At 37.0% G+C, this 25,359-nt stretch overlaps 1 protein-coding gene across 1 annotated transcript in view; it reads right to left on the bottom strand.

The window, feature by feature from the left end:
- LOC138709496 (paired mesoderm homeobox protein 2-like) overlaps positions 1-18,798 on the bottom strand; it is an 84,808-nt gene extending 66,010 nt beyond the window's left edge. Inside the window, exon 1 of the mRNA XM_069840303.1 lies at positions 17,246-18,798. Within this exon, the coding sequence (XP_069696404.1) occupies positions 17,246-17,483 (238 nt within the window). The 5' untranslated portion in view covers positions 17,484-18,798. The remainder of the gene's footprint in view (positions 1-17,245) is intronic.
- Positions 18,799-25,359: the final 6,561 nt, after the last annotated feature.

Genomic DNA, 25,359 nt, shown 5'->3' with positions numbered 1-25,359 from the left:
TCGCCCAACCTCCAAGCTGGAGGACCACCCCTTATCGGCTGTCCACGACTGCTCCTCTATCCGCAACCTGAGGACGCGCCATGCCGTGGTGATAGGGACCCACAATACATGGTATAAAAAATAATTATAAATATAATTTTGACACGCATAGAAAACCAACAAGCGGGACAACAATCAACTGTAGCATATGACATAATATAGCCTACAACATGTTGTGCCGCATGGAACGCTCCTGCCATCTAACGGTAAAATTTCGCATAAGATATCCCTAATTCCACCGTGTCCTGGAACTTGATATGTTTTTACTTTCAAGTACGCATAATTAAACTCTTCAGTGGCTGCCTGTAAGTGCCTTTACTGCGGTAGTAAGAACATAGTTTTTCCCCAGTTCTCTCAGTGTCATGCACAGCGGAATTGACCTGTGCAGTGCTCAGCTTCGGCCAGTGCCACAGGATGCCATGCGGTCCTGTCCGCGCGGCCCATCAACCGGCGGGCCCAACCCCCGCCTGTCTGCCGGTACGCCCCTTCCGAGTGGCCGTGGCTGAAACTGAGAACTCTGAGTCTCGCCGCCGCACACAGGCGGCTTTGTGCACATGTGGCCTGTTAATATCAAGTACTTCGCTCGGAAAAGGACACTTGCTTGTTTGTTTCAACTCTACTGGAAAATAGTCCAAGTGCCGCTAATATAACTTTTCATTGCTACAAAATTGTGATTGATTAACTTTAACAAATTTCGCGATTTCCATTTTGCTGGTAGCTTTCGAGTGTCTGACCGATGTCGAATATAGACCCAAAGTTTAGTTTATACGTTCTTAATAATAATAATAATCATCCTTCACGAATTAGGCCTCTGTAGACCTGTTTCGGCCCCATCTAGCAGTCTTCTAAAAGGTCTTCCTGGTCGACGATGTCCTCTAGGTTTATACTGCATCATAATTTTTGGGATTCTTGAATTTTCCATTCTTCTTACATGATCTAGCCAATTGAATTTGTATCTGCTGATTTTTTCTTCTACTGACTCTACTTCTAAAATTTCTTCGTTCCTTTTTCGGTCTAAAAGAGTATATCCTGCTGTCCTCCTGAAAAATTTCATTTCCGTTGCTTTGATTCTGTTCATGTCTTTTTTCTTTAATGGCCAAATCTCGCTTCCGTATAAAAGGGAGGGTAATGCTAGTGTATTATATATTTTTATTGTTGTAGATTTTTGTATTAATTTAGCTTTTAATGTATTGTTTATTATTCCTAGAATTTGTGTAAATTTGGTAATTTTCATGTTCACATCTTTTTCATTTTGATAAGATATTTCACAACCCAGATAATTGAAATTTTGCACTTGTTCGAGGCATTGGTTATTGTGTATTATCTTACTTCTGACTGGGTATTGTCCTAAAAATGCCATTACTTTTGATTTTTGTGCTGAAATTTCCATCTCAAAATCTATTAATAATAATAATAATAATAATAATAATAATAATAATAATAATAATAATAATAAGTTCATAGCCGTCCCAACCAGGGTTCAGCCTCCTAATCAATTCTAAATGAATATTTATATTAATCCAATTTTTTCTTTAATAGAAACTCTAGTTAGGTAGGCTATCATTGAGAAATTTATTGGAAGTGCAACAAACAATTTAGGCTACAAGACAAATTATATTTTATACTTACTTACTTACTTACTGGCTTTTAAGGAACCCGGAGGTTCATTGCCGCCCTCACATAAGCCCGCCATTGGTCCCTATCCTGAGCAAGATTAATCCAGTCTCTATCATCATATCCCACCTCCTTCAAATCCATTTTAATATTATCTTCCTATCTACGTCTCGGCCTCCTTAAAAGTCTTTTTCCCTCCGGACTCCCAACTAACACTCTATATGCATTTCTGGATTCGCTCATACGTGCTACATGCCCTGCCCATCTCAAACGTCTGGATTTAATGTTCCTAATTATGTCAGGTGAAGAATACAATGCGTGCAGTTCTGTGTTGTGTAACTTTCTCCATTCTCCGTAACTTCATCCCTCTTAGCCCCAAATATTTTCCTAAGAACCTTATTCTCAAACGCCCTTAACCTATGTTCCTCTCTCAAAGTGCGAGTTCAAGTTTCACAACCATAAAGAACAACCGGTAATATAACTGTTTTATAAGTTCTAACTTTCAGATTTTTTGACAGCAGACTAGATGACAAAAGTTTCTCAACCGAATAATAACACGCATTTCCCATATTTATTCTGCGTTTAATTTCCTCCTGAGTGTCATTTTTATTTGTTACTGTTGCTCCCAGGTATTTGAATTTTCCCACCTCTTCGAAGGATAAATCTCCAATTTTTATAGTTCCATTTCGTACAATGTTCTGGTCACGAGACATAATCATATACTTAGTCTTTTCAGGATTTACTTCCAACCCTATCGCTAATAATAATAATAATAATAATAATAATAATAATAATAATAATAATAATAAATAGTTGAAAGCCGTCGCAACCAGGGTTTAATAATCGGCCTCCTAATCAATTCTAAATGAATATTTATATTTGATTCAATTTTTTCTTTAATAGAAACCCTAGTTAGGTAGGCTATCATTTAGAACTTTATTGGAAATTCAACAAACAATTTAGGCTACAAGACAAATTACATTTTATAAAGAATATAACTGATGATTAATTATGCTAATCGATGACTTCAGTGCAGCGGAGGATATCATGTCCAGGTGCTGTCAGGAACTTTTAATTTTCGGAAGACTTCTAAGGACTCCCGTGGGATTGTGCCTCTAGCCCCAATCATAATTCCTATAACGTCCCATGTCTTGATGTTATATTTGGTCCCCAAATCACTGCAGTATGGCAGATAAATTGCCCGTTTTTCTTTGCAGACTTCTCTAGGTTGTTCCTCGCTGTTCTCAAAACGGACTGTGGGATCGAGAATGAGTCCACAATTTTTTTTTTCGGTCTATAATGGTGATAACTGCTCTTCGAGTTGATTGGAGTTTAGAGAACCCGGAGATTCATTACTGTCCTCACATAAGCCCACCATCGCACAGTGTGCATGAACGAAAAACTAGATGGACAAAATTAATAAATTCTCTGGATTTCAACAGATTCTTATGAAACTTTGTAGAGATCTTATAGGTAGCAAACTCTGATTACGTTTGAGTAAGAAGAATTGATTCTTTACAGGGGATGATTTTAGACAAATAATAAAGTCTGCCTGTCATAACAGGTGACCATATAGGTCTGGAAAACGATAAAAAATTCGTATATGGAATAGAGAGAGAAATCAATACAGTAGGTAGCAATCATAGTACCATATGCAATTTAGAAAGTTTAAAAGATTAAACATTATATAAATGATTATGTAAAATGCCTATGGATTTCTTTAAGATATTTAAACAAATATTTTTAATATCTTGGGATGTCATATCATATTGTTTTAAAATGTCAGTAGTATATTTATACGCCGGTCCGCGGGCACCAAAAAATAAACCCTCACCTCCCATGTGTAATCAAATGCATTATACCTGTCACTCAAGAGAGGAACACATGGGCAGTAAATGACTTGTTTTTCTTAATCAACGGCTAAGGCTTGAGATACATCCTTTTCGAACCGTACAGTTGGGTTCAATATTATTGTCTTCTTCTTTTGTCTATTAAGAGCAACTATATCCTTTCGTCTGTTAGTGCCATCCTCAGATATACAATGTGCTTCTTCGTGTACTTCAAGATTTTTATTTTTCCTTAAATGTGAGCCAATATAAGAGCGAACACTGTAATGACGTACATTGCGCAATAAATCTTCTTTAGGACATAATCTTAGCACTTCTAACAGATTTTTATGAAACGTGGTACGGAAGTTACAGATAGCATATATTATATATATATTTTTTTGTGTGTACAAATTATATTTACGGTTCCATAAGACGAACTACCTCTTTATAGGGGGTGCATTTATACAAAATTAACTTCTCTCCTTGCTTACTTACTTACTACTTACTGGCTTTTAAGGAACCCGGAGGTTCATTGCCGCCCTCACATAACCCCGCCATCGGTTCCTATCCTGAGTAAGATTAATCTAGTCTCTATCATCACATCCCACCTCCCTCAAATCCATTTAGTATTATCTTCCCATCTACGTCTCGGCCTCCCCAAAGGTCTTTAACTTCTCTCCTACTTAACAGATTTTTATGAAACTTTGTACACGAGTTACAGGTAGCATATATTTTTTTGTGTACAAACTCTGATTACATCTGTATGTTACCTGTAGACCTAATTGTTGTACAAAGTTTCATAAAAAATATATTATATGGGAGAGAAGTTATTAATTTTGTCTAAATTCACCACCATAAAGGGGCAGTTCCTCATGAGACTTCGTAGACAAAAAATGTGTGCTACGTCTAACTTCTGTAGAAAGTTTCGTAAAATCTTTTAGATAGGAGTGAAGTTATTAATATGGTTCAACTACTAGATTTGCGTTCTGATCCACGGTGAGTTTGTTAAGGTGAGATGAAAATGTATCCAATGTGTTTTTAGCCTGATGTTCGATGTCGTTTGAATAATTTTGCAGGCCTAAACACTTACACAGTGATTAAAAACGTCCTCACTCTATTACTGTTCTTTTCTCCTGTTAAGCAAAATGTGAAACAGTTGCCGCCTCTTACAGTATTCCCACCACTGAAAAAAAAAAAAATGAATTACTGAAAAATGCGCAAGAACGCAAACTTTAAAATAAGGATTCAACACTGTGCTTAGGAAAATATTTGGGACTAAGAGGGATGAAGTTACAGGAGAGAGGAGAAAGTTACATAACACAGAACTGCACGCATTGTATTCTTCACCTGACATAATTAGGAACATTAAATCCAGACGTTTGAGATGGGCAGGGCATGTAGCACGTATGGGCGAATCCAGAAATGCATATAGAGTGTTAGTTGGGAGACCGGAGGGAAAAAGACCTTTGGGGGAGGCCGAGACATAGATGGGAGAATAATATTAAAGTGGATTTGAGGGAGGTGAGATATGATGGTGGGGACTGGATTAATCTTGCTCAGGATAGGGACCGATGGTGGGCTTATGTGAGGGCGACAATGAACCTCCGGATTCCTTAAAAGCCATAAGTAAATAATAATAATACTTACTTACATTTACAAATGGCTTTTAAGGAACCCGAAGGTTCATTGCCGCCCTCACATAAGCCCGCCAGCGGTCCCTATCCTGTGCAAGATTAATCCAGTCTCTATCATCATACCCCACCTCCCTCAAATCCATTTTAATATTATCCTCCCATCTACGTCTCGGCCTCCCTAAAGGTCTTTTTCTCTCCGGTCTCCCAACTAACACTCTATATGCATTTCTGGATTCGCCCATACGTGCTACATGCCCTGCCCATCTCAAACGTCTGGATTTTAAGTTCCTAATTATGTCAGGTGAAGAATACAATGCGTGCAGTTCTGTGTTGTGTAACTTTCTCCATTCTCCTGTAACTTCATCCCGCTTAGCCCCAAATATTTTCAAATAATAATAATAATAATAATAATAATAATAATAATAATAATAATAATAATAATAATAATAATAATAATAATAATAATAATAACAATAATAATAATGATAACCCAGTGTAGTGAAATGAAGTCATGTTTCAAACGGGTACTCAACTTATATAATAATTTAAACATAAATTGGCGGGAAAATTGTGTGAACAGAAGACATAACATAGGCCTACTGCAAAGTTACGAGAAGGGAAATTTTGCCAGAATTGCCAAAACTAAAATACCGTCCTCTAAAATCTAAAGCATAAAAAGTATGTATAGGCTATTTATTCTTATATTTTTGTGCAGGAATATGTTTCTCTCCCAAATACTGTGTGCACATATAAGCAACACAAAACTTGGAGCTTTAGAAACTTGAAAGCTGCTGACCGGTGTTCCGGTTGCAACAGTTCTCCCATGTGAGTGAATCTCTTGTAGATAGAAGGTCAATAGCTTGACGACTCCCCACGGTTCTGGTAAGTGGTCGCATGTCTTTAGGAATGTTTGACACAAGCCAGGCTCCGGCGATAAGGTTCCTTGTTTTGCTTTACAAGGCAAGACGCCGCCGACACTCCGAGTTCGTCTTAACTAGCGGGCTGCGTTTGGTTTTGTTGCTATGGCAACAGGAAAGCTCTCAATGAAGTAGTAGTGTGTTGGGATTCGTTTGATTCACTGTTAACAGATATGTAAAACCCATGGCCGGTTTTTCCAAGTATTGTTAGAAAATTTAACGACTAAACAGTTTGTTAATTCATAAAATTATATGTTTTCAACACCAGTTTGGTTTAACAGATGCTTAACAGTTTGTTAATTTTAAATGTAGGATTTCGTACAGTTAACTCGTTTAACAGTTAGTTAAATATGGCCGATGTCTCCACAGCTGTTCGAACAGAAGTTGCGAAATTAATATTTTGTGTCTCTCTGTAGGGAATGTTTAGCATATGACTGGTAATATAACATTTAAAAAATACTTTGGACTGTTTAAATACATCAGTGTTATTTTATTTCTTTCGTATTTCGTATCCATAATAGCAATGAGGAAATATAACCTTACTTTGTAATTATTATTCAGCACGTCACCTACAACTTTCATTTGTCAACTGTTTGTTTATGGAGCGTGGCCTACTATAACAGGTTGTCATTTTATGCAAGTTTCATGACTCTCTCTATAATATAGAATTTAAAGATTAATTTTAGCCAATCAAAAATTGTCTTACATGTGTAGAATCATTACCAACTGCTGTTGAGTAGTTAAAATAGTGCTAACAGACGTTATAGTTAAGTGTCATCTTAAATAAAAATTATGTTGAACAAATGGAAAATACATTAACAAAGCGTTAAAAATAAACAGACTGTTAATTTAACATTCGTTAAGCAAAATTAAACATTACCTGGACAAACTGGCCACCAGTGTCAGTTTTAACTGAAAATACTGTGTCGTAATTTTACTTCTCTTATAATCCTAACTAAACAATATTTTAATATTGTGACCTTATAAAAGATGTCGATATTTTTACGAAATGTTCAGCTTCCTGAAGCTACGTAATGGCTGCTTCATGCCGTCTTTCTGTCCATGCGTTTGTGTACAGCATTTTCTCTTACGCTGTTGAACGGATTTTGCTTGCACAATTATTCAATTCATTAAGGAAATACACATATGGAATATGGAAATTTTATTTCCAGGAATCTCACTAGAGGTTTTGATACATCTAGAGAAAATCAACACTCGAGTGGTATTTAATTGACTATTAGCCTATACGATTAGAAGAAAGTGTATGAAGATTAGAAGAAATAAAGTACTCTAATACAATAAAATATTGACTTACGAAAATACTAAACTGTCTTCAAATGTATTATTGTACCATCTCATCATTACAGACATTTCGCTAGATGGCAGAAGTGTGTTATGAGCTGTTCGCCTGTTACCAGTTGTGCCAACTATAGGCTACAATCTTCATTGAACTCTGTAGACTATTAGTAGTCAATAAGGCTTTGTTTCATTTTTATTAAAACAGTTCCATTCCACTTCAATTTTCAATGTAATTAAACAATCTTTGTTACGTGACTATCCATATCTCATACAGCAGAAGCTATAACATAACCTAAATAATATAAACAAGATAAAAGATAGAAAATTTTGGTTAAGGATGATGAAATAAGTATGAATGATTTTGAAATGTACAGTTATTGGGAGTTCTATGTTGGCAAGCAAAGAAACAAATGGTAGGGAGGTGATAAAAATAAATGCTAGGGAGATGATAAAATTGTAGGATAAACAGCCAGGATTGGTCGAAACACGTCGTTCCGTACCGTTTTATTGGTCAAAAGTAGTATGACGTAGTAAAAGTATAATAGTCTTCATAAAAACATGGATATAATAGGAAAGAATCATCATCATCATCATCATCATTATAATCCAAAACATGTAATAGACCAAGTGGTCTGTTACGATCTCACATCAGTCCATCTCTCGGCCGGGCGACCAAAGGATCTGCTTCCACGAGGAAGGATCATACTGTACTGTAGGATTTGTTTCGGGATGCGTGTTCTATCCATCCTTCTGACATGATTTTCACAGTTTTTCTTTCGACTGCTTACAAATTGTAATATTGGTTCGGTTGTGAGTTCTTTCAGGATATCTTTCTTTTGTGGTCCCATTTTGTGATTCCTGCAGTACGTCTCATGAACTTCATCTCTGCAGCGGTTATTCTCGAGGAGTCAGGTGTAGTAAGATAACGAAATAATACATTATGTAACGAGCCTATAATGGTAGTAATTAAGACGCAAGTATGTTTGTTTATGAAACGAGTGCAAGCGAGCGTCTTAATTACCAATATAGGCAAGTTTCATACGACTTTTTATGCTCGACCATATTTCTAACTTGAAATTATTCAAAAGTAGGTCATATTATGGTTATGTAAGTGAGTAGCGAACTGACCTGAATTGTGAGATGTGCGCAGACGCGAAAGTATTGATTTTTTCCGAAACACGAATGTCATTGACCTTGATATAATCTAGAGAATAACATGAACATTAGGCTTGATATAACCTGGAAATTGATTTAGAATTGAAAAACGAGATGACAAATTGAATTTATTTGAATATTATTTACAATTAACGCTAATTATTATAGTAACAGAACATAACCTTCTGCGACAGTATTGGATTTCCAGCCTCCGTGACTTTTCGCTAATTGTCTTTCGATTGCATATCCGAGAATAATCGATACTTGCGGTTTTATAATGGTACAATCAGTACAATGGTGATTTCTCATTGGCTGAACAACTGAATTATAGTGAATAGGTGTACTTTAATGAGGTGCATTAAAGGGCTACTACCAGGTGTATAATTACTACATTTCGGCATGGTCGAGTATAAAGAGTTTTAAAATATTGTCAGACAACTTGAATATTACAAACTACCTACTGACTGTCACTGAAGCGGCGAGTTGAGAATTGTGTAGATAGTTAACTTAGCTTCTGGTCCTTCGCTGTGGATTAACGGTTAGCCTGCCTGACCGTGTAACGAGCGGGCTCGGATTCAAATCCTGATTGGGACAAGTTACCTGGTTGAGGTTTTATCCTGGGTTTTCCCTCAACCCATTAAGATCAAATGCTGGGTAACTTTCGGCGCTGGACCCTGGACTCATCTCGCTAGCATTATCACTTCATCTCACTCAGACGCTAGATGACCACAGCAGTTGATAAAGCTTCGTGAAATAACGAATTGTACCAGAACAATGGAAGGAGTCCATAATTGTACCTATTTTTAAGAAGGGGGATAAGAGTAACTGTAGTAACTTTCGAGGAATAAGACTTATCACTTTTGTTGATGTCGTACAAAATTCTGTCACATATTCTTTTGCGAAGATTAGCTCCATACGTAGATGAAATTATTGGGGATCATGAGAGTGGTTTTAGGAGTAATAGATCGACTATTGATCAGTTTTTTTGTATTCGACAGATATTGGAGAAAAAAATGGGAGTATAAGGGTACAGTACATCAGTTATTCATAGATTTAAAAAAGTCGTATGACTCGGTTAAGAGAGAAGTTTTATATAATACTAGCCGTACCCGTGCGCTCCGCTGCACCCGTTAGAAATAAATATAAAGGAATTACATAATTAAAACAGGACATTTGATCCAGGGAACATTCGTGTTTGATAGAAAGATAAATAATTTATTATATTACTTAATTTAAATTGTATTAAAAAATTAAAATGCGATCTTTTCATGCAGAGACCACTCATTTGGTCATAAAAATTATTTTAGGAAATACAGGAAACGAATGCCTATCAAGTTTTCTGTGCATAAGAAGCTATTTTAATCTTACCTGACCTCGATTCACTCAGAAGTTACTGTAATAACATTATAGCATTATGTCCATCTAGAGAAACTACACTTTCCAATGGTGAATTAATAATTAATTATACAAATCGGTTAATTTAGCTTCCGATATTACTTCATACAAACACAGAAACATTCTCTGTAAGCTTCCATATGTTTCATAGTTTTCGATTGTTGTTGTCCAAGGCCCCTTATAGACGAAGTCATTTGTTTTTTATTTCATTACACCGCCTTGGATGGCGTTGTTATTGTAATTTTGAAACTCATTTATCTCATTAAATATCAGTCCTATCAAAATTTTACATGGGATAAAACTTATCGGAAATTATTTTTAAAGAAACTTTTGTTACGTAATATTTTTCACGAAAAATAATAATAAAGGAGATATTTCGATTTATTTAATTCAGGCCCCCTTATAACCTCCCTTTTAAATAAAATATTTTGAATGCCATATATTCTAAATTCTAAGTTACAACGAACTTAATTTATATTCCAATTTTCATACAAATCGGTTCAGCCATTATCGCGTGAAAAGGTAACAAACATCCAGACAGACAGACAGACATACAAACAAAAATTTCAAAAAAGTGATTTTCGGTTTCAGGGCGGTTAATTAGGCCTATATATATATATATATATATATATATATATATATATATATATATATATATATATATATATATTAGGACCAATTATTTTTGGAAAGTCAAAAATTATCAGAAAAATTTCGGCTACAGATTTATTATTAGTGTAGATTCTTATTGAATTTGGTATTCCCAAGAAACTAGTTCGATTAATTAAATTGTGTCTCACAATCAGTCAAACTTACAGCAGAGCCCGTATAGGCCAATTACTATCTGATGTTTCTCCAATTCACTGTGGGCTAAAGCAAAGAGATGCACTATACCTTTACTTTTTAACTTCGCTCTAGAATATGCCATTAGGAAAGTTCAGGATAACATAGAGGATTTGGAATTGAACGGGTTACAACAGCTTCTTGTCTATGCGGATGACGTGAATATGTTGGGAGAAAATTCAGAAACGATTAGGGAAAACACGGGAATTTTACTTGAATAAAGTAAAGAGATAGGTTTGGAAGTAAATCCCGAAAAGACAAAGTATATGATTATGTCTCGAGACCAGAATATTGTACGAAATGGAAACTTAAAAATTGGAGATTTATCCTTCGAAGAGGTTGAAAAATTCAAATATCTTGGAGCAACAGTAACAAATATAAATGACACTCGGGAGGAAATTAAACGCAGAATAAATATGGGAAATGCCTGTTATTATTCGGTTGAGAAGCTTTTATCATCTAGTCTGCTGTCAAAAAATCTGAAAGATAGAATTTATAAAACAGTTATATTACCGGTTGTTCTTTATGGTTGTGAAACTTGGACTATAACTTTGAGAGAGGAACAGATATTAAGGTTGTTTGAGAATAAGGCTCTTAGGAAAGTATTTGAGGCTAAAAGGGATGAAGTTAAAGGAGAATAGAGAAAGTTACACAACGCAGAACTGCACGCATTGTTTCTTTCACCTAACATAATTAGGAACATTAAATCCAGACGTTTGAGATGGGCAGGGCATGTAGGCCTAGCACGTATGGGCGAATCCAGAAATGCATATAGAGTGTTAGTTGGGAGACCGGAGGGAAAGAGACCTTTGGGGAGGCTGAGACGTAGATGAGAGGATAATATTAAAATGGATTTGAGGGAGGTGGGATATGATGATAGAGACTGGATTAATCTTGCACAGAATAGGGACCGATGGCGGTCTTATGTGAGGGCGGCAATGAACCTGCGGGTTCCTTAAAAGCCATAAGTATAGTATAATTACAAATAACCCAATTAATACATTAATTAAATGAACAATTGTTATGAAGGAGTGTCATTTTCTTTAGATACAATTTATTTATTTTTGCTAAGAATTGTAAAATAAAATATAATATATAGGCTACAGAAAAACTTTATCTCGCCCCTGAAAGAGTAGAACTCGTGCAATGAACATGGAATTAGAAGATGAAGATGTAGATGTGGAAGTATGATGTCGTACTTTATTTAATACAATGGATTCATGCTCATCGATTTACGTGGAAACAGCGACACTGACTAAACAAAATAACGACCATGCGATAAATTGATAGTGATAAATCGAGCTGCAGAAATTATCGCGATGTATGACTGTGATTGGTTGGAATTCAAAATTTCAATTACACCTCATTGGTCGAAAATGGAATGACGTCATATAAACGAAATAGTCCTTGTAATTTCACGAGTTCTAGTTTTTCAGGGGCGAGCTAAAGTTTTTCTGTTTATATTATATTAAAAGATAACCTTATTAGCATTTCACTCCAATCATACTGACTTAAACTATCACTGTCTACATTGTTACTCCTTCCTTTAGACATGCATCCTGATAGTGCTGTATTTTCAAAATTGTCTCATAATAATCTCTTTCTATTATCTAACATTATTTAAAATATATTAACATTCTATGTATTTTAACTTAATTCTGCTACATAGTTTGTATTTCAGTGTTTAATTAATAGTTCATAGTATTTTGTTGTTTAATTCGTAAATAACTCTTGTATACATGTAGCTCTTATCTAAATCAAATTGTTGAATTCTTTGTAAGTTCATACATATATATATATATATATATATATATATATATATATATATATATATATATATATATACTTTTTGCTGGTTGAATGGAAGAGAAGGCCTTATGGCCTTAACTTTGCCAGCTAAAATAAATTATTATTATTATTATTATTATTATTATTATTATTATTATTATTATTATTATTATTATATTTTATGTTACAATTATTAGCAAAATAAATAAGTAAATAAATGAATAAATAAAAAATAAAAAAATAAATAGTTAATGCAAAATAGGACAATATTGAACTGTCAATTCGCGATTAACGCCCAGAAAGAAAATTCTGTGAATAATCGTCTGCTTTAAAAAAATGGAAAATAAGAACAGAATAATTTCGTGTGATATACTTAAATCGTTCGTTTGTTTTTTGCACTTTGACTTTTACTGGACAAATTCTTTCTGAAAATTTAAAAACTTTTGTAAAAAATTGAATTACAAAAATTCATTACAGAATGTTAACGCAGTGAACTGGGGTTCCTAAACTTTGATTGACATTGTTAAGGGACAGAAACTTCACAAGGTACAGCCTCCACAGTAAAAGAACAAAACCAAGTCTTGGTATTGCGTTGTGCGATATGGTGTTCATATATTGTAGACTACTTTGGATTTTGGACCAGACAATTTCTGTTGAGTTTTGAGTAGTTAATGTTCTGAAATATCGGTGTCGTTTGAGCCGGGTCTAGGGCATTTCGTAACAGGATATTTCGTCGACGTTATAGTTTGTCACCTATTTTTCGTCATTAGTTTTTTGGTCAAGCAATAGAATTTTGTCATATTTTTTGCCATTAAGGAGAGTTTGTCACCGAAGATATGTCGTCATTATATACATTTTGTCATCATTTTTTTATACTCAGGGGATTTCGTCACCAAAATAATAACTGTATGTCGTTGTAAAATAGATGACGTAGCTTGCGCTACAGTTCCAGCTTCAGCTTTCATGGCTCCTACACATCCCGCAGCTGTAATTCTACCCCAATTTGCTAGTGGGTCGAATGCTTTGTAGGATCTTTTATAATGGTTTTCTTATCTGAGGAAATAGTCATCAGTGCATTACAAGTGTCGCGCTGATCACACCTCCATACAATCCCGGTGTTCGTAACTTCGTGCTTTGTATACATACGTATGTCCATTATAGATTAACTTATTCCTGCTGTATTACTTTTTACGAATAAAAATAATTCCGCCGTACCTTAACTTGAAGATTTTGAAACGAATGAAACCTGCAACTTGAAGATTTCGAATCCAAAAAATGAATGTATCCTTGGAAACGAAATGAACAATATGAACACAATGAAGTAGGAGTTTTATATTACGTGTCATTTTATATAGGCTAGGTATCATCAAGGGAAGCGACACGAAGTGGGGAAAAAATTGTGGTGACGAATACTGATGAGGAAATTAAATTGGTGACAAAATATGGTAGTGACAAAAGTGATTTGGTGACAAAATGCGGTATGGCATAGTTGCGCCCGAAGAAATCAGGTAGCAGAAGGGACATGGCATAGTTGCGCCCCGAAGAAGTCAGGTAGCAGAATTGACATGGCATAGTTGCGCCCCGAAGAAATCAGGTAGCAGAATGAACATGGCATAGTTGCGCCCCGAAGAAATCAGGTAGCAGAATTGACATGGCATAGTTGCGCCCCGAAGAAATCAGGTAGCAGAATTGACATGGCATAGTTGCGCCCCGAAGAAATCAGGTAGCAGAATTGACATGGCATAGTTGCGCCCCGAAGAAATCAGGTAGCAGAATTGACATGGCATAGTTGCGCCCCGAAGAAATCAGGTAGCAGAATGGACATGGCATAGTTGCGCCCCGAAGAAATCAGGTAGCAGAATTGACATGGCATAGTTGCGCCCCGAAGAAATCAGGTAGCAGAATGGACATGGCATAGTTGCGCCCCGAAGAAATCAGGTAGCAGAATTGACATGGCATAGTTGCGCCCCGAAGAAATCAGGTAGCAGAATTGACATGGCATAGTTGCGCCCCGAAGAAATCAGGTAGCAGAATTGACATGGCATAGTTGCGCCCCGAAGAAATCAGGTAGCAGAATTGACATGGCATAGTTGCGCCCCGAAGAAATCAGGTAGCAGAATTGACATGGCATAGTTGCGCCCCGAAGAAATCAGGTAGCAGAATTGACATGGCATAGTTGCGCCCCGAAGAAATCAGGTAGCAGAATTGACATGGCATAGTTGCGCCCTGAAGAAATCAGGTAGCAGAATTGACATGGCATAGTTGCGCCCCGAAGAAATCAGGTAGCAGAAGGGACATGGCATAGTTGCGCCCCGAAGAAGTCAGGTAGCAGAATTGACATGGCATAGTTGCGCCCCGAAGAAATCAGGTAGCAGAATTGACATGGCATAGTTGCGCCCCGAAGAAATCGGGTAGCAGAATTGACATGGCATAGTTGCGCCCCGAAGAAATCAGGTAGCAGAATGGACATGGCATAGTTGTGCCCCGATGGGCATAGTACACACGAAAGTGACTGTCATAAAATAAATAAATTACTTAAAATATTATAGTGGTAACTGCATTGAAATCAGGTAGGCCTAGCATGTGATCAATTTTGCTATTTAAAATAACACTTTTTTTTTATCGATCACACACAATAAATGAACTGCATTTTTTGTTTGTACATCGATATTTTAACCCTACGGTACAGGGTTTCGAAAAGCGAAACTTAGAATCATTGTGAATTATTAACTCTTTACCCTTTTCACTAAACTTAACATTCATTTTAAATTAACCTCACTATACGCCACAGACGGTGTGAAAATCACTAATAAAATGTCAAGACTGCTAAGGCCCCATATTCCAACGGCTCACTCATTTGAACATGTCAGTTAATAAAGTACTGCCAACTTCATGGTGTTTTTTCTGTAGGTTATTTTACGACGCTTTATCAACAGCTTAAGTTATTTTGCGCCTGAATGAGATGAAGGTGATAATGCCGGTGAAATGAGTCCGGGGTCCAGCACCTAAAGTTACCCAGCATTTGCTCATCTTGGGTTGAGGGAAAACCCCGGAAAAAACCTCAACCAGGTAACTTGCCCCGACCGGGAATCAAATCCGGGCCACCTGGTTTCGCGGCCAGACGCGCTGACCATTACTCCACTTCATGGTGTTGATTTTAACGGTAGGCTATCGATAATCACTGCATAAATAATAGAAAAACAGTTAATAAATTACTGCCAATTTTATGGTGTTCGTTTTAACGGTAGGCTGTTGATAATCATTGCATAAACAGTAGACAAACAGTTAATAAATTACTGCCAATTTTATGGTGTTCGTTTTAACGGTAGGCTGTTGATAATCACTGCATAAACAGTAGACAAACAGTTAATAAAGTACTGCCAATTTTATGGTGTTCGTTTTAACGGTAGGCTGTTGATAATCACTGCATAAACAGTAGACAAACAGTTAATAAATTACTGCCAATTTTATGGTGTTCGTTTTAACGGTAGGCTGTTGATAATCACTGCATAAACAGTAGAAAAACTGTTAATAAATTACTGCCAATTTTATGGTGTTCGTTTTAACGGTAGGCTGTTGATAATCACTGCATAAACAGTAGACAAACAGTTAATAAATTACTGCCAATTTTATGGTGTTCATTTTAACGGTAGGCTGTTGATAATCACTGCATAAATAGTAGAAAAACAGTTAATAAATTACTGCCAATTTTATGGTGTTCGTTTTAACGGTAGGCTGTTGATAATCACTGCATAAACAGTAGACAAACAGTTAATAAATTACTGCCAATTTTATGGTGTTCGTTTTAACGGTAGGCTGTTGATAATCACTGCATAAACAGTAGAAAAACAGTTAATAAATTACTGCCAATTTTATGGTGTTCATTTTAACGGTAGGCTGTTGATAATCACTGCATAAACAGTAGAAAAACTGTTAATAAATTACTGCCAATTTTATGATGTTCATTTTAACGGTAGGCTGTTGATAATCACTGCATAAACAGTAGAAAAACAGTTAATAAATTACTGCCAATTTTATGGTGTTCATTTTAACGGTTCGATAATGAATATTAAATCGAATAAGAAATCAATAAGGTTAGTTAATTACGAGGCTCGAGTTCCCGTAATGCCTTTTTCTCTGCCTATTTCATCGGGGCGCAACTGTGCCATGCCCTTTTCTCTACCTGATGGGAACGGGGCGCAACTGTGCCATGCCCTTTTCTCTACCTGATGGGAACGGGGCGCAACTGTGCCATGCCCTTTTCTCTACCTGATGGGAACGGGGCGCAACTGTGCCATGCCCTTTTCTCTACCTGATGGGAACGGGGCGCAACTGTGCCATGCCCTTTTCTCTACCTGATGGGAACGGGGCGCAACTGTGCCATGCCCTTTTCTCTATCTGATGGGAACGGGGCGCAACTGTGCCATGCCCTTTCCTCTACCTGATGGGAACGGGGCGCAACTATGCCATGCCCTTTTCTCTACCTGATGGGAACGGGGCGCAACTATGCCATGCCCTTTTCTCTACCTGATGGGAACGGGGCGTAACTATGCCATGCCCTTTTCTCTACCTGATGGGAACGGGGCGCAACTATGCCCACAAAACAGGGACCCTTTTTTATCTGCTGCATCTTACCTGACCGTGGGGCGCAACCATGCCCTGCCCGACAAAATGTAATACGTGACGAAATCACCGGGTGACGATAATTCCGGACCCCGTTTGAGCCACCTACCTTCGCTCCTGTCCGCGTCTTGGCCGCGCTTCACTCCTGAAGGCGTCAGGTCCTCCAGCTCCAGCAGGCTGCTCACGGAGAAGCGTCTGGAGTTCTCCGTAGCGGACGTCGCGGCGAAGCTCACCAGCTCCGATGCCGACGCCGACGTCGACGACGGATTGGGCGTCTGGAAGCCCGGGGGCGCCGCCTGCAGCATGCCGGCCGACGAGGCCATCAACATCCCGCCGTAGCTCATCATCTTCACACGATGGGTCGCATTACAGCGCACTCGTATCAACTGTGACTTCCTCAATGTTCAGAATTTACCTACCAGCGAACGCTTAATCGATGACCGCATTATGTGAAATTTATGTCTCTTCACATCTCGCTGTACATTATACTAAAGTATGACAGAGTTTATTACGTGAATGATAATTTTGGTGGGGTTTTAAATAAATCAGGAAATTCAATCCAGAGTTCAAGACTAGAGACGATATATTTTATCGAAATAAAATTGTAATTAAAAGGAACAGAATAGGACGTGCTGTAATGGAAATCTTCACTAAATCTTTCTGAATAAAAACTAATATGCCGATGTTTTGTACTACACAATTATGGCGATGTAACTTATTTTTAGTTAAATTACATCAATATTATCTTAATTTTACTTATTATAGAAGTCCAAATATTAATTTACAATACAATGTACAACGCATCTCCTTTTAAAATACCAATTCTAAATATAGACCAGTAATTTTGATTATGATTTGTAGTTTATAGTAGACATCACAAGTATTATAAAAATAAACTGCAAACTTTTTTAAACAAGCGTACAAATAGTAAAATTATAACTAGGCCTACCTTTAATATATCTGCAGAAATAAAAATTAAAGATAATTATTTGAAATACTGAAAGTCTTCATGTTATATGAAAGTTTTTGTGCTATCGATACCGTCAATGAAAATATCAAGTCTCTATCAGGTGTTACAAGTTATTGCAGTAGACGATAATTGACAGTTACATCTTGTAATTAATATTCGCAATATGGAGTCTTTTATAAATGCGTAATATAGTGCTAATATTTAAGGTATAAAACTGTAGGTTATATTTATCAAGAACTCAATTTTGTAAGCTACAAATAGTGTGTTCATTCTTTGAGTTCTAACAATAATAAATTATCGTAAATGTAATTCAGTTACTGATCTCTCAAGAGACTACAGTTATAAAAATTGACAGTACGCTCTTGTAACAAACGATTCCTTTAATTCAGTCCGAAGCTATCACTTTTCCATGTAATTACACGAAACGGTCCCATATTAATTATATTCAATTCCTCGTACGTCCATTCGACACAAGCACGGCCGTTGTTTCAAGAACTGCTTTAAAATACTCTCTAATTGTCTAGGATAATTCTTGGCTGATTCAATAACGAACTTTATTAAATTAGGCTTCTCGTTCAACTCCGTTTTGACGTAAGGCGCACTAAATTGCACTAAACACTAAGTAAATGATCTTTTGAATGACTTGTGGCTTCAGAGACCGTCCGCGCGCCCGGCGGCATGCCTCCTCTGCTCCACAAGTTGAGCCCAAACAAGAAAAGCTGGGAGGGGGAGGCGTCTTGCCAACATTTCCTCCCTCACTCTTAAACCCCACCTCTAAAATAAAAAGCCCCGCCCACTTTAGTAATCCAGTTGTGCCAACATTTTAAAACACTGGGAAACGTGTGACTTGTTAAGAAATTTACAATATTTTCCCTGCAGTTTTTCTAGTTTCTCTTGTTAAATTAATCGAAAACATGATTAATTTCAACTTGCTTGAACAACTGATTGGTTTAAATTATGGTATAGTAACTTAACATATTACAGCTCCATTAAAAATGACAGTATTTAGTCTTAGACCTAAACAGGAAATAAAAACAACACTGGAGGATGATATTTTCAGATACAATGAAAACAATTAGAGGAGTCGGACAAAAATATAATATCGATTTAAATAAGAAAGTAAAGCATGATGGATTGTTCAGACGGGTAAGTTACAGTTTCAACTTCTTCCATAGCTGGCGATGAATATGATTTCACATCGATAAGAATATCACTTTTGTTGACGTCGTACAAAATTTTGTCCAATATTCTTTTGAGAAGATTAACTCCGTACGTAGATGAGATTATTGGGGATCATCAGTGTGATTTTAGGCGTAATAAATCGACTATTGATCACATTTTTTGTATTCGACAGATATTGAAGAAAAAATGGGAGTATAAGTAAATCAGTTATTCATAGATTTAAAAAAGGCATATGAGTCGGTTAGGAGAGAAGTATTATATGATATTCTTATTGAATTTGGTATTCCCAAGAAACTAGTTCGATTAATTAAAATGTGTCTCAGTAAAACATACAGCAGAGTCCGTATAGGTCAGTTTCTATCTGATGCTTTTCCAATTCACTGCGGGCTAAAGCAAGGAGATGCACTATCACCTTTACTTTTTAACTTCGCTCTAGAATATGCCATTAGGAAAGTTCAGGATAACAGGCAGGGTTTGGAATTGAACGGGTTACATTAGCTTCTTGTCTATGCGGATGACGTGAATATGTTAGGAGAAAATCCACAAACGATTAGGGAAAACACGGAAATTCTACTTGAAGCAAGTAAAGCGATAGGTTTGGAAATAAATCTCCAAAAGACAAAGTATATGATTATGTCTCGTGACCAGAATATTGTACGAAATGGAAATATAAAAATCGGAGATTTATCCTTCGAAGAGGTGGAAAAATTCAAATATCTTGGAGCAACAGTAACAAATATAAATGACACTTGGGAGAAAATTAAACGCAGAATAAATATGGGAAATGCGTGTTATTATTCGGTTGAGAAGCTTTTATCATCTAGTCTGCTGTCAAAAAATCTGAAAGTTAGAATTTATAAAACAGTTATATTATCGGTTGTTCTGTATGGTTGTGAAACTTGGACTCTTACATTGAGACAGGAACAGAGATTAAGGGTGTTTGAGAATAAGGTGCTTAGGAAAATATTTGGAGCTAAGAGGGATGAAATTACAGGAGAGTGAAAAAAGTTACACAACGCAGAACTTCATGCATTGTATTCTTCACCTGACATAATTAGGAACATTAAATCCAGACGTCTGAGATGGGCAGGGCATGTAGCACGTATGGGTGAAACCAGAAATGCATATAGAGTGTTAGTTGGGAGATCGGAGGGAAAAAGACCTTTGGGGAGGCCGAGACATAGATGGGAGGATAATATTAAAATGGATTTAAGGGAGATGGTATATGATGATAGGGAGTTGATTAATCTTGCACAGGATAAGGACCGATGACGGGCTTATGTGAGGGCGGCAATGAACCTTCGGGTTCCTTAAAAGCCATTAGTAAGTAAGTAAGTAAGTAAGAATGTCGGTTCTTCTTTCGTCTTCAAGTGGGAGTGGGGCGAGGAAGGTATCCTCTTCGTTGGAAACGTTAAAATAGCTTAATTCATTTGACTAGCCATTTTTGACGTTTATTTCTAAGATGAAAGCAGCTGGAAGAAAAGTAGTTTGGCTTCAAGAAGAGAAAAGTACGAGAGATGGAATTGGACTGCTACGAACAATCGGCGAAAGATACCTAGAGAAGAATAAAGAAGTATTATAGTATTCGTGGACTTAAAAAAGGCTTTTGACAGAGTGGATTGCAATAAACTGGTGGGTATCCTAAAGAAAATTGACGTGAATTGTAAAGAGAGGAGGATGTTCAGTAACCTTTATATGGAACAACGAGTCAAAGTCAGGATAAGAGAAGAAATGTCAGAAGGAAGTGAAATAGGGAGAGGAGTGCTTTTATGACCTACCCTATTCAACATCTACTTGGAGGATTTAGTGAAGAACTGTTTTCAGAATATGGGAGGAGTGATAGTAGGAGGAAGAAGAATAAAGTTCGTAAGATTTGCTAAGATATGGCGTTGTTAGCCCAAGAGGAGATGATACTAAGGAATATGCTACTGAAGCTAAATGACAGCTGTGAGCAGTATGGGATGAAGATAAATGCAAACAAGACGAAGACCATGGTTATAGGAAGAAAAATAAAGAAGGTAAACTTGCGAATTCTAAATGAGGCAGTAGAGCAAGTGGACAGCTTCATATACTTATGGTGTACTATAAGCAGTAACATGAGCTGCTGTCAAGAAGTCAAAAGGAGAATAGCAATGGCAAAGGAAGTTTTTAATAGAAAAAGGAGCATCTTCTGCGGACCTCTGGAGAAAGAACTAAGGAAGGGACTAGTTAAGTGCTTTGTGTGGAGTGTGGCATTGTATGGGAGGCAGAAACATGCACATTATGACCAAGTGAAGAGAAGCATTCGAAATGTAGATATGGAGACGGATGGAGCGTGTGAAATGGACAGACAGAATAAGAAATGAAGTTGTTTTGTAAAGAGTGGATGAAGAAAGAATTATGCCGAAACTGATCAGGAAGAGGAAAAGGAATTGGCTGGGTCACTGGCTGAGAAGAAACTGCCTACTGAAGGATGCACTTGAAGGAATGGTGAACGGGAGAAGAGTTCGGGGCAGAAGAAGATATAAGATGATAGATGACATTAAGATATGTGGATTATATGCGGAGACAAAGAGGAAGGCAGAAAATAGAAATGACTGGAGAATGCTGGGTTTGCAGTGAAAGACCTATCTTTGGGCAGAACACTATGAATGAATGAGATATTTTTAACGACCCCAACGAGCAAAATACTCTTTTCGTCCCTTCCTCCTCTTTGTTCACCTGAATACTAAAGATACTAAAGCAGAACCACCCTTCAAAACGTTGTGAAATCACACTCATCGCCAGCAATGGAAGATCTATCACTGCGATAACTGACTGCTACGCATTAAAAAAAATCCAGTGACACTTGTGACGGACAAGGTAGTAGTTTAGGTTTTTCTCGGGGAATTTTGAATAAGAGACCATGACTTTCATGACGTACAACGCCATATGTAACTGTCAGTAAGCAGCAGCTCAGCTGATCAGATGTTGCAATAGTTTTTTACAAATCGCAACCGACACTTAAAAAGTGAAACGAGTAATCATACCAGATGCTTTTAAGTCGCTTATAAAACTCCCTACAAAAGAGCAGTGCAAAGTACTTCCTAATTGTACGAACTGTACGTTGCTATGGATTAGTTGATAGATCGTGCTATTCCTAACCAAGCGGTCCGTGGGTCGATTCCCGGTTCGGGAGGAGATTTATTTCCATTCCACGGGAATGATTACTTGTCCCTTGTCTTATACTTGTTTTGTAATATCTTCGCGGTGAACCTCCGTCGTGCTGACCACACAGTCAGGGAGGCTTCCATGTGAGAGAGACAGTTGGTTCAAAGAAAAGACCACCAAAATATCACTCAAAGAGATCAATTGTATGAAGTATAGGCCTAAAGAGAAAGTAGCACGTATGGGCGAGTCCAGAAGTGCTTATAGAGTGTTAGTTGGGAGGCCGGGGGGGAGCAAAGACCTTTGAGAAGCCGAGACGTAGATGGAAGGATAATATTAAGATAGATTTGATGGAGTTGGGATATGATGGTACGGACTGGATTAATCTTGCTCTGGATAGGGACCGATGTCGGGCTTATGTGAGGGCGGCAATGAAGCTCCGGGTTCTTAAAAAACCATTTGTAAGTAGCCTAAGTATGTGCACATTAATTACACATATCTATTTAATAGAGTTTATAAATGAAGTAAAATGTCTTAAATTTTTTATAGACGAAAATTCGTATTCTTGACCCCTTTTTCTGATTCCTTCCTTTCTCCCTTCGTATGTCCTTTTTCTCTTTTCCATCCACGCATTTTCATTCTCCATCCTTTACTCCATTGTTTCTGAATCAGTTGAGTAAAAACTATGGAACACTGTTTGTAGCATTCCTATTTTTAGTTTTTTAAACAAGCTCTTATTGTAGAGATTCGTAACAAGCTGTTTTTTACGGTGATGGGTTGTTAGCCCTTCGCCCAACCTTCAAGCTGGAGGACCATCCCTTATCGGCTGTCCACAACTGCTTATTAAATATATTCGCAGCTACCCTCCATATCTGGAGGCCGTCTCCTCTATCCGCAACCTGAGGACGCGCCATGCCGTGGTGATAGGGACCCGCCATACATGTGTCTCAGTGAAACATACAGCAGAGTCCGTATAGGTCAGTTTCTATGTGATGCTTTTCAAATTCACTGCGGGCTAAAGCAGGGAGATGCACTATCACCTTTACTTTTTAACTTCGCTCTAGAATATGCCATTAGGAAAGTTTAGTATAACAGACAGGGTTTGGAATTGAACGGGTTACATCAGCTTCTTGTCTATGCAGATGACGTGAATATGTTAGGAGAAAACGCACAAACGATTAGGGAAAACACGGAAATTTTACTTGAAGCAAGTAAAGAGTTCGGTTTGGAAGTAAATCCCGAAAGGACAAAGTATATGATTATGTCTCGTGACCAGAATATTGTACGAAATGGAAATATAAAAATTGGAGATTTATCCTTCGAAGAGGTGGAAAAATTCAAATATCTTGGAGCAACAGTAACAAATATAAATGACACTTGGGAGGAAATTAAACGCAGAATAAATATGGGAAATGCGTGTTATTATTCGGTTGAGAAGCTCTTATCATCCAGTCTGCTGTCCAAAAATCTGAAAGTTAGAATTTATAAAACAGTTATATTACCGGTTCTTCTGTATGGTTGTGAAACTTGGACTCTCACTCTGAGAGAGGAACATAGGTTAAGGGTGTTTGAGAATAAGGTGCTTAGGAAAATATTTGGGGCTAAGCGGGATGAAGTTACAGGAGAATGGAGAAAGTTACACAACACAGAACTGCACGCATTGTATTCTTCACCTGACATAATTAGGAACTTAAAATCCAGACGTTTGAGATGGGCAGGGCATGTAGCACGTATGGGCGAATCCAGAAATGCATATAGAGTGTTAGTTGGGAGACCGGAGGGAAAAAGACCTTTAGGGAGGCCGAGACGTAGATGGGAGGATAATATTAAAATTGGATTTGAGGGAGGTGGTGTATGATGATTGAGACTGGATTAATCTTGCACAGGATAGGGACCGATGGCGGGCTTATGTGAGGGCGGCAATGAACCTTCGGGTTCCTTAAAAGCCATTTGTAAGTAAGTAAGTAAACAAGCTCTACTATAAAAATTATAGAATGAAAAAAGTAATATTTTGAACATGTTTGTAAAGAAAGTGCCAAGGAGTATTTTTTAATGTCACCATTTACTTATTTTTCTATTTATGTATGCTTCAGGCCTCAAAACATAAAAAATATAAACATATTTTTTATAAATTAAAAATGACAAATTAATGATTTACGAAATTGATATGTACCTTTAAAATTTAACTACAATATTAATACGAAACATTCAATTTAAAAAAAGATGAACTATTCAAAACAATTCAACAGTGTTCTAATTGTGTTACGTGTTATTATTCAGTTCACAGGTGTTTAAAATGGCCTCCATTCATTGTCAAGTAATACAGAATTATGTTTTGAAGAACTGTTAATGTTTTCACAACACTTCATGATGATATGTTGTATCTCATCCCTAACCTTGCAACATAAAAAATCTAATGGATTGAGATCAGGAGATCTTGGAGGCCATTGTTTTTTTTCAATTGTTTTTTTTATTATCTTCCATCTATGACTAGTTAATTATTGACTCCCTCATTGTCTATACCATGGGTGTCCAAACGCCTATAGAACAGGAGATATTGCACGTCAAGCATGCTCTGCTAAGGCCAATAACTTTCCATGTAAAATAGGAAAAACGACCTTAAAAAATATGCGCTGCGGGTTGCTTACGCCAGGGGTTAGGCTACCTCGTACGAGTTACAAGTGGACAGCTATGGTCTATAGTGATAAATTAAATGCATCTAAGCATTTTGCTTTGTTATGTAGCCTGCTTACATATTGAGGTCATAAATTCGAGCCACTTTTTACAAAGTAATAGTTTATAGGCTACGTCAGTGATGTCAAAGGAAGCGCATTTTTCTGACCTTGACGTCGTGCGCGGGCATCAAGCGTTAGGTATGGAAGGAGGAAGAATTATGTATGTGAATAAGCAGTCTATTAGATTAAGAAAACAGTGGTGTGCAAACT

Source organism: Periplaneta americana, chromosome 11 (assembly GCF_040183065.1).
Source record: "Periplaneta americana isolate PAMFEO1 chromosome 11, P.americana_PAMFEO1_priV1, whole genome shotgun sequence".
In the NCBI taxonomy this organism is placed as follows: domain Eukaryota; kingdom Metazoa; phylum Arthropoda; class Insecta; order Blattodea; family Blattidae; genus Periplaneta; species Periplaneta americana.
The sequence above is the reverse complement of the archived record's forward strand: the minus strand, read 5'-3'. Positions and strand labels throughout refer to the sequence as shown.